The sequence below is a fragment of the Topomyia yanbarensis genome, chromosome 3 (assembly GCF_030247195.1).
Source record: "Topomyia yanbarensis strain Yona2022 chromosome 3, ASM3024719v1, whole genome shotgun sequence".
NCBI classification, from domain to species: domain Eukaryota; kingdom Metazoa; phylum Arthropoda; class Insecta; order Diptera; family Culicidae; genus Topomyia; species Topomyia yanbarensis.
In genome coordinates this window covers 46,010,625-46,017,384 of record NC_080672.1, presented here as the reverse complement: position 1 = coordinate 46,017,384, position 6,760 = coordinate 46,010,625, and the positions used below count along the sequence as shown (strand labels likewise).

The following is a 6,760-nucleotide window of genomic DNA, read 5'->3' as shown; positions in this document are numbered from 1 at the left end:
ATAAAATGATATCTTTACGAGCAAAGATTAAATGTCCTTATATACCTTTGAAGTTTTCTACCTCCGCTCATTTGTTAGGTTTTTATTCCTACAAAACAAATTTATATGAAAAATTAAAAATTCGTTGAAAATCAACACTGTATGCGAAATGTAAAATGATTCACTGTCACTCCACCTGCGCGCCGGCACATACTTGATTTCTCAATTAAAAATCGTTGTTCGCTTCCTCAAGTCAGAGATGAGCTTCTACATCTGTGTAGACTTTCATTTGGAGAGTTTAGAATTTTACCCACCACGCCGGTTTGACATTTCATGCCGATAAACTTTTCGCGTTTCTGCTCGTTTCAAGTGATTTTATTGTAGGTTTTTCAGTATATTCCGTAATTTTGGTTTAAAATGGATATTCGACCGAATCACACTATATACATCAACAATCTAAATGAGAAAATCAAAAAGGAGGAGCTAAAAAAATCGCTCTATGCGATTTTTTCCCAGTTCGGTCAGATCCTGGACATCGTCGCTCTGAAGACGCTCAAAATGCGAGGCCAGGCATTCATCGTCTTCAAAGAGATTGGAAGTGCTACGAATGCGATGCGAACAATGCAGGGTTTCCCGTTCTACGACAAACCGATGCGTATCAACTACTCCAAAACGGACAGCGATATGATTGCTAAGCTAAAGGGAACCTTCAAGGAGCGTCCGAAAAAGGCCAAGGCCCCCAAACCAATTCAGCAGGAAGAGAAGAAATCCAAAAAGCAGAAGAATGCCGATGCCGGAACAGCGACCAGCAATTCGACGACAGCCGAACAGCCTCCGAACCAGATTCTTTTCCTCACCAATCTGCCGGAGGAAACCAACGAGATGATGTTGTCTATGTTATTCAACCAGTTCCCCGGGTTCAAGGAGGTCCGTCTGGTGCCGAATCGTCACGATATTGCTTTCGTGGAGTTTGCTACCGAGCTGCAAAGTGGTGCCGCTCGGGAGGCACTACAGGGCTTCAAGATTACGCCAACGCACGCGATGAAGATATCGTTTGCCAAGAAGTAAACGGCCTGGTGGAGCAAACCTTTTTGATTGTGCAGGGTAGGTTAAGGATTTCACGATTACGAACTTTGAATTTGGTATGAATGTGAATCAATAAAACCATGCAAAAAGCATTGCACTCCGCTTTCATGGTTTTGCTGCGGCAGGGCGATGGCTTGTTTGTGTGAAAGAAACTGCTTATTTTATTTATTAAAAAGATGAGATATCACATTCGTTCGTACAGGGCCCGCCGAAGGGAAAACTGGTCACCGCGAGAGGAGTGCTTCATTTGCCACAGGTACTTGTTCAGTTGGTTTGAATAGAGTGAGGTTATATTGGAAATTCAGTTTTTATTTTTAGGATCAGCTTGTCCGTTCGGTCTTGATGTCTTGAACGATCTTTGTGTTCTAGAAAGGAAAGCAGCTTCGATATGGACATCCGATCGATTTTGCCATTTGGAACGAAAATAGATAGTTCCGTTTGTAGAGGAATCGAAAATTGCTAGGATTTCAAGCCAGAGAGCTGCTCTTGAAAAAAGTTGAATTTTACCGATGTCACAGCGACATTAGCTGATTGTGTCGACAACCTGCTGTTTTAGGATTGAGGAAGCTGCAGCGAAAGTTCCCGTGTTGATAGGGACAGGATCAGACATCTTAGTCGATACATAGCAGTCTTAAAAAAAAGAGGTGGGACACTAAACAGACGCAAATAAAACTTTATAGTTTAACAAAAATGCGTATGAACCGCTATATTTTATTTCAAAAGTATGTACACATTTTGTTTCCCGCAATAACTTTCTCATTCTAGAAAGAAAACCGCTCATTTTGAGGACGTTGACGCACCGAATCCATTCGCTTGGCGCTTGTGATGTTCCGAAACAGCTTGCTGGGCCTGGCTCAAGTTTTTCTGACCATCGTAAACAAGTTTGCGAATTTCATCCTCATTCTTTTTGTTTACCGTTTTAGTAACGGCCTGCTTCAGTTTGTGGGCCTCGTAAAATTTGTGTTTCTTTGATTGAATGGGTGCATCTAAAAAATTAAATAATCTATAATGATGTACAATATTTTAGAAAAATGTTTTAAATTGGCGTAGCAAGAAATTCATGCGAGATATTTTGAACTGAGGCTCAGAGTAAACGATTGGAAATTGTTTTTATGTAACTAAAGTATATTTCTACATGCATTTTCGATGATCGCAGTAGATCCATTCCTAACAAAAAAAAGGTATTTTTGACCAAGAAATCATGTTTTATTGTACCCTTTTCCTCGATGTTTTAACCATCTGAAATCAGAAAAAACCAAAGCAAATTCTCAAAATTGTCATTTTTGATCACAGGACACTGATGAAACCTTTGGCACAATACCTAATGCAGATTTAGTTTTTCTGGTTTCGAGTCGCCCTCTTAACACTAACCTAAATATAGTGGATATACAGGGATATATAACTTATCGCTTAAAAAACTCACTTTTTCGCTTATTAAATGCATTCCCTTTTTTATTTGCTCCTTTCTTGACATTACTCGGGGGTTTAGCTTTCACTTTCAATTTTCCTTGTGCCATTTAGAAGTAAACTTGTGACAAAAACTTTACCAAAAAATTTACACCGATGTTTTTGGGCCTGTTGTGTTGCGGTAACAAAAATATTTTTGTGGCGCACATGTAGCTGTGGAAACTTCAACTGTGTTTCACACTTTCACATCAATCTTCACACTGTTTGACAGTTCGTAGGAAGTGAACCACGACTTTTATTATGTGATCATTTTACGAGCTGATTTGCTGCTCATGTTCATTTCAAAACATCGGAATTTCTTGTCTGGAATGGTGTAAAATTTTTTAGTATTTTTGAAATGTTTCGTACAATTGCTTCTTTGGGTAATTTTGTCTTTAATGATTGAACGTAGTACTAATTAAAATAAATTTTCAGCGATTCGTCAAGTAACACGAGCTCATCAATTCAACCGGCTAGCAGCAAAACCATCGCTGGATGTTGTTTCATTGACCCGAAGCTTTTCGTCTCTTCTCAGAACGAGCAAAACGGCCATCCAACCCACTCCATTCACTGCGGCCAAAACCGGCAGTTCGATCACCAGCCCTGGCATCTTGAATGTGACCACATCGCTAGCCCCGGCAAACCTCCAACAGCCACCTTGCCGAACGGTCATTAAATTTTCGATGCGCAAAGGTAAAAGGAAGAGCGTGAAGCCGGTAATCAAGCGCTTCAAGCGACTCGACTGGGGTGGTTGGATCCGTACACTAGCCGGACGTCATAAGCATATGTGGAAAAAGTCGGCAGCACGCAAGCGAAGGCTGAGACAGCACGTACTTGTTAACTCCCAACAGGCAACGTTGTTGGATAAAATGGTGACCAAGTATTGGAAACGGCCTCGATACTACATAAATGATCCTTACGCACCGTACCACACGAGGGAAGAACTGCGTGAGACCAGAAGGAAACCATTGAGCTACTGATTGGAAAGGTCGATAGTTTTGTAGATTTAAAAAGCCGACAATAAAGATTCGTTGGTTAAAGTTTATTATATTTTTTGTTTAGAAATTTGGCAAGCAAATTCTTAGCCTCATTAGCCAGTAACGACGTTGTTTTTGATTTTTCCAATCAACTCAATTTCGCTATCAATAACATCTCCGGGTTGTAAAAATTCCGGAGGATTGCGGTGCATTCCCACCCCAGCCGGAGTACCCGTAAGTATCACGTCCCCTGGCAATAGTGTGATAGATCTGGGAAAAAAACAAGTCAAAAAGTGTTTCTGATACAAAATGACACACGAAACTCACTGCGTAACCCGTTCGATAATATCGTCAATCCTGAAAACCAACTCGCTGGTGTTACCCTTCTGTTTTTCCACCCCATTAACCGAGCATTTAATGACCAAGTTGTGTGGATCCTTCACTAGCGACTTGTGCACCACAGCCGGACCCAGCGGACAGAAAGTGTCCATCGATTTGCCAATCAAAAACTGACCCCCGTTGCGTGTCTTTTGCCAATCCCGAGCGGAGATATCCTGTGCCACGGTGTAACCAAAGACGTAATCCATGGCATCAGCTTTGGTCACATGTTTGGCCTTCTTGCCAATAATGACCGCCAGTTCAACTTCCCAGTCGATTTGCTGCGACAGGGGATCGGTTATTATTGAACACGGAATTTTAATCAAAGTCTCTTACATTTGTGATCTTATGGGCTACTACTCCGTCGAAAGGTCCAACAATCGTTGAAGCGTATTTGCTGAAAAACATCGGTTCTTTCGGGATAGGTTTGTTTTGCTCCTCGCAGTGTCCACTATAGTTAAGGCCGACGCAGAGAATCTTCTGTGGGTTCGTGACCGGTGCCAGCAAATTAACGTTAGTCAAAGGAATTTTGCTAGCTTGCGCGACTCTCTGTTGAATCGAATCCAGCGATGCACCGGATTTGATCAGACTTATCAAGTCACCCGAGAAGCTATCGGAGATGTCAGAAATACTACTGCCATCAGCCGATAGAACTCCGAGTCGTTGTTCGGTATCGGAACCGGTTTTAAATTGAACAAACTTCATTGCGCTGGTGGTTGACTTTGAAAAATATCTGGAAAAGACTGAAATTACATTTAAAATAATCTAAAATGTTTGTTTTACTTGCCTTATTGAGCCAATACTTGAAAGCGATTGTTTGTTATCAGCGAAGTGATAAGTTTTATTCTTGCTGCCCGTCACCACCACGACCTTCGCGAGTGTTGAATTTGAATGGCGAGTGAAGCTGTGTGCAAGCACTGAAAAGCCACTTCGCACGAAGTTCATTTTGCGCGAAGCGGCTGGAATGAATCGCTCAGAGGTGACTTAAGTCAAATACGAAACCTAATTGATATATCTATTTTTAACCGCTTAGTGGTGTGAAATTCAACGGATAGCTATCCGCGAATGGCCGCACCAATACTTACTGTAGAATTGGAATTATGGGAGATGTTTATACTGATAAAGCTATTGATTGAAAACAAACACTCTTGAATAACACCCCGCGCCGTTCATGAATGAAATAAAAAGAGACGAAAATGGATGAACATAGTCACGAGATCAGTATCTATAGCTGTAGAGTGGAAACCTCCTATCGATATTTTCTTACCACGCTTCTCCACCGTAGACGGGGTGGTGTAGGTGCATGGTATATCCCGTTCTGTACAAGTTGAAAATATGGTGTAGGGGTGCTCAAAGCCAAAACTAAATGAAACTGAAGTCTAATTTTGTTCTATTTTACTGAACGTTGATGATTGATTAATGAATAAGAGGAAAAATGATTTGATGAAGAATGTGGGTGAAATATTTTTTGTCACTTTCCAATGTTATTTTAGGATATGCATCAGGCTTGGCACTTGGAATTGAATGATTTTTAAACGTACTTGCATTTACAATCAAACAAGCCGGGTGTTTCTCTGAATCAGAGCTACAAATATTCGAAGAGCATTGAATGAACATCCAAACTAAAGCTGTCCGTGTTTTCAATATTCAATGAGGCTACTGAAAACGTCAAATGAAGCAGCGGTGCTTTCGTTCATCGCCTGTTTTCCTTCGTTTTCGAATATTACACAAAACATTTGTGTAGCAACTAATCAAAGTAAACCGGGACACAAAGTGAGCGATAATTATTATTTTATGTGGTTTTCGTTTGAGGCGAAACTGAGTCAGTTCCTAACCCCAACTGCTGTCAAAATGTATGAACTGACAGCGGTTGGGGTTAGAACCTGACTCAGTTTCAGGTTCAAGGGAAATCGCCATTAGATAATGTGCCATCCATTTGAAAACATGTTTCTAGATAGGGTAATGAGCCTAATTTATCTCTATTCTTATTATTACTCATCCATTTGAAGCTGTTCGTTAAGCGGACCCTACACGAGCGGAAATATTAACAATAAACCAATTATTGATCAATACATTGATCGTGTAAGGACATTTTGAAAATACTGTTTCTGTACAATTCAAATGGGATTGACGTATTGAAGTAGTCTTGTTAATATTTTTATTGATAATATTATTGTCTCGTGTAGGGTCCGGTTTAGAGAAGTGGCTGCCATATTTGCTCAACTCATTTGTTTAAATAGTAAGATGCAAAATGAGGCAAACAGCCACTCGAATAGAGTTTCTGTTGCATTCAAACACTAGTATTTCACAATTATCAGTTGTTATACTCTTTCTGTTGTGGTAGCCACAAAAAGAAGACGAATTCTGGTTTGCTGAACGTCTTATTTCACATCTGCTTGTGGCGGTAAAAAAAATCCCTGTCGAAGTTCTAAAAATAAAAATAATAATCTCTGTTGGTATATGCTTACAGTTTTAGTCAGCCCATTTTTCATTAATGTGCATAATAGCTATATTTAATTATATTTAAAAAAAGTTTTGTACACTCAGGTTTTTTCTACGCGGTTTATTTTTACGCGGATTTTGGAATTCATTTACGCGGACTCGCGAATTCACGCGTTTTTTGAAATTTACGTGGTTTTCATTCACGCGGATTTTTGAATTTACGCGGTATCCATTAAGGAGGTTTCCATCAACGCGGATTCTTATATTTATGCGGTTTTCATTTACGCGGCCTGTATCCCCCACGTAAAAAACCTGAGTGTATTTCTTTTTCTATGTATATTATTTTTTTATCCGTGGTGTTTTCATTGTCATATCTTAGCCGGCAACCTGACAGACGTGCAACCTTCGCCTCTAGACTCCCTGTCACTAGGATGACCTACTAAACCTGACTG

At 40.2% G+C, this 6,760-nt stretch overlaps 4 protein-coding genes across 9 annotated transcripts; 2 read left to right on the top strand and 2 right to left on the bottom strand.

Moving 5' to 3' along the window:
• Positions 1-282: 282 nt before the first annotated feature.
• Positions 283-1,742, top strand: LOC131688894 (U1 small nuclear ribonucleoprotein A). 3 transcript variants are annotated; one of them, XR_009305315.1, is made up of 3 exons: positions 283-1,083; positions 1,268-1,321; positions 1,384-1,742. XR_009305315.1 is itself a non-coding variant. In XM_058973506.1 (2 exons), exon 1 carries the CDS (start codon positions 397-399, stop codon positions 1,045-1,047), a length of 651 nt encoding a protein of 216 aa, XP_058829489.1. In that variant the 5' UTR covers positions 283-396; the 3' UTR covers positions 1,048-1,083; positions 1,268-1,742. The 3 variants fall into 3 exon arrangements, 1 of the variants encoding a protein (XP_058829489.1); XR_009305314.1 differs by having other exon boundaries at positions 1,371-1,742; XM_058973506.1 differs by having other exon boundaries at positions 1,268-1,742.
• Positions 1,743-1,745: 3 nt separating this feature from the next.
• LOC131688896 (uncharacterized) lies at positions 1,746-2,691 on the bottom strand. The gene is made up of 2 exons (XM_058973508.1): positions 2,489-2,691; positions 1,746-2,051 (listed from the first exon to the last, which is right to left on the bottom strand). Exons 1-2 carry the CDS (start codon positions 2,580-2,582, stop codon positions 1,843-1,845), a joined length of 303 nt encoding a protein of 100 aa, XP_058829491.1. The 5' UTR covers positions 2,583-2,691; the 3' UTR covers positions 1,746-1,842.
• A 59-nt stretch (positions 2,692-2,750) lies between these two features.
• Positions 2,751-3,556, top strand: LOC131688895 (large ribosomal subunit protein bL35m). Its single transcript, XM_058973507.1, has 2 exons — positions 2,751-2,894; positions 2,947-3,556. The coding sequence occupies exons 1-2, from the start codon at positions 2,870-2,872 to the stop codon at positions 3,489-3,491; spliced, it is 570 nt and encodes a 189-aa protein (XP_058829490.1). The 5' UTR covers positions 2,751-2,869; the 3' UTR covers positions 3,492-3,556.
• LOC131688893 (fumarylacetoacetate hydrolase domain-containing protein 2A-like) lies at positions 3,533-5,035 on the bottom strand. Of its 4 annotated transcripts, none has more exons than XM_058973503.1 (5): positions 4,952-5,034; positions 4,654-4,825; positions 4,203-4,599; positions 3,816-4,147; positions 3,533-3,758 (listed from the first exon to the last, which is right to left on the bottom strand). In XM_058973503.1, exons 2-5 carry the CDS (start codon positions 4,809-4,811, stop codon positions 3,602-3,604), a joined length of 1,044 nt encoding a protein of 347 aa, XP_058829486.1. In that variant the 5' UTR covers positions 4,812-4,825; positions 4,952-5,034; the 3' UTR covers positions 3,533-3,601. The 4 variants fall into 4 exon arrangements, with proteins under 4 accessions (XP_058829486.1, XP_058829485.1, XP_058829487.1 ...); XM_058973502.1 differs by having other exon boundaries at positions 4,654-4,868; positions 4,952-5,029; XM_058973504.1 differs by having other exon boundaries at positions 4,654-4,849; positions 4,952-5,029.
• Positions 5,036-6,760: the final 1,725 nt, after the last annotated feature.

Coding starts and splice junctions, on each gene's coding strand:
- LOC131688894 (XM_058973506.1), top strand. CDS start 397: ATGGATATTCGACCGAATCACACTATATACATCAACAATCTAAATGAG.
- LOC131688896 (XM_058973508.1), bottom strand. CDS start 2,582: ATGGCACAAGGAAAATTGAAAGTGAAAGCTAAACCCCCGAGTAATGTC. Junction 2,052..2,488: donor TGCATTTAATAAGCGAAAAA/GTGAGTTTTTTA, acceptor TTAATTTTTTAG/ATGCACCCATTCAATCAAAG.
- LOC131688895 (XM_058973507.1), top strand. CDS start 2,870: ATGTTTCGTACAATTGCTTCTTTGG. Junction 2,895..2,946: donor TCGTACAATTGCTTCTTTGG/GTAATTTTGTCT, acceptor ATAAATTTTCAG/CGATTCGTCAAGTAACACGA.
- LOC131688893 (XM_058973501.1), bottom strand. CDS start 4,811: ATGAACTTCGTGCGAAGTGGCTTTTCAGTGCTTGCACACAGCTTCACT. Junction 4,148..4,202: donor TAGCCCATAAGATCACAAAT/GTAAGAGACTTT, acceptor CCCCTGTCGCAG/CAAATCGACTGGGAAGTTGA. Junction 3,759..3,815: donor ATTATCGAACGGGTTACGCA/GTGAGTTTCGTG, acceptor TTTTTTTCCCAG/ATCTATCACACTATTGCCAG.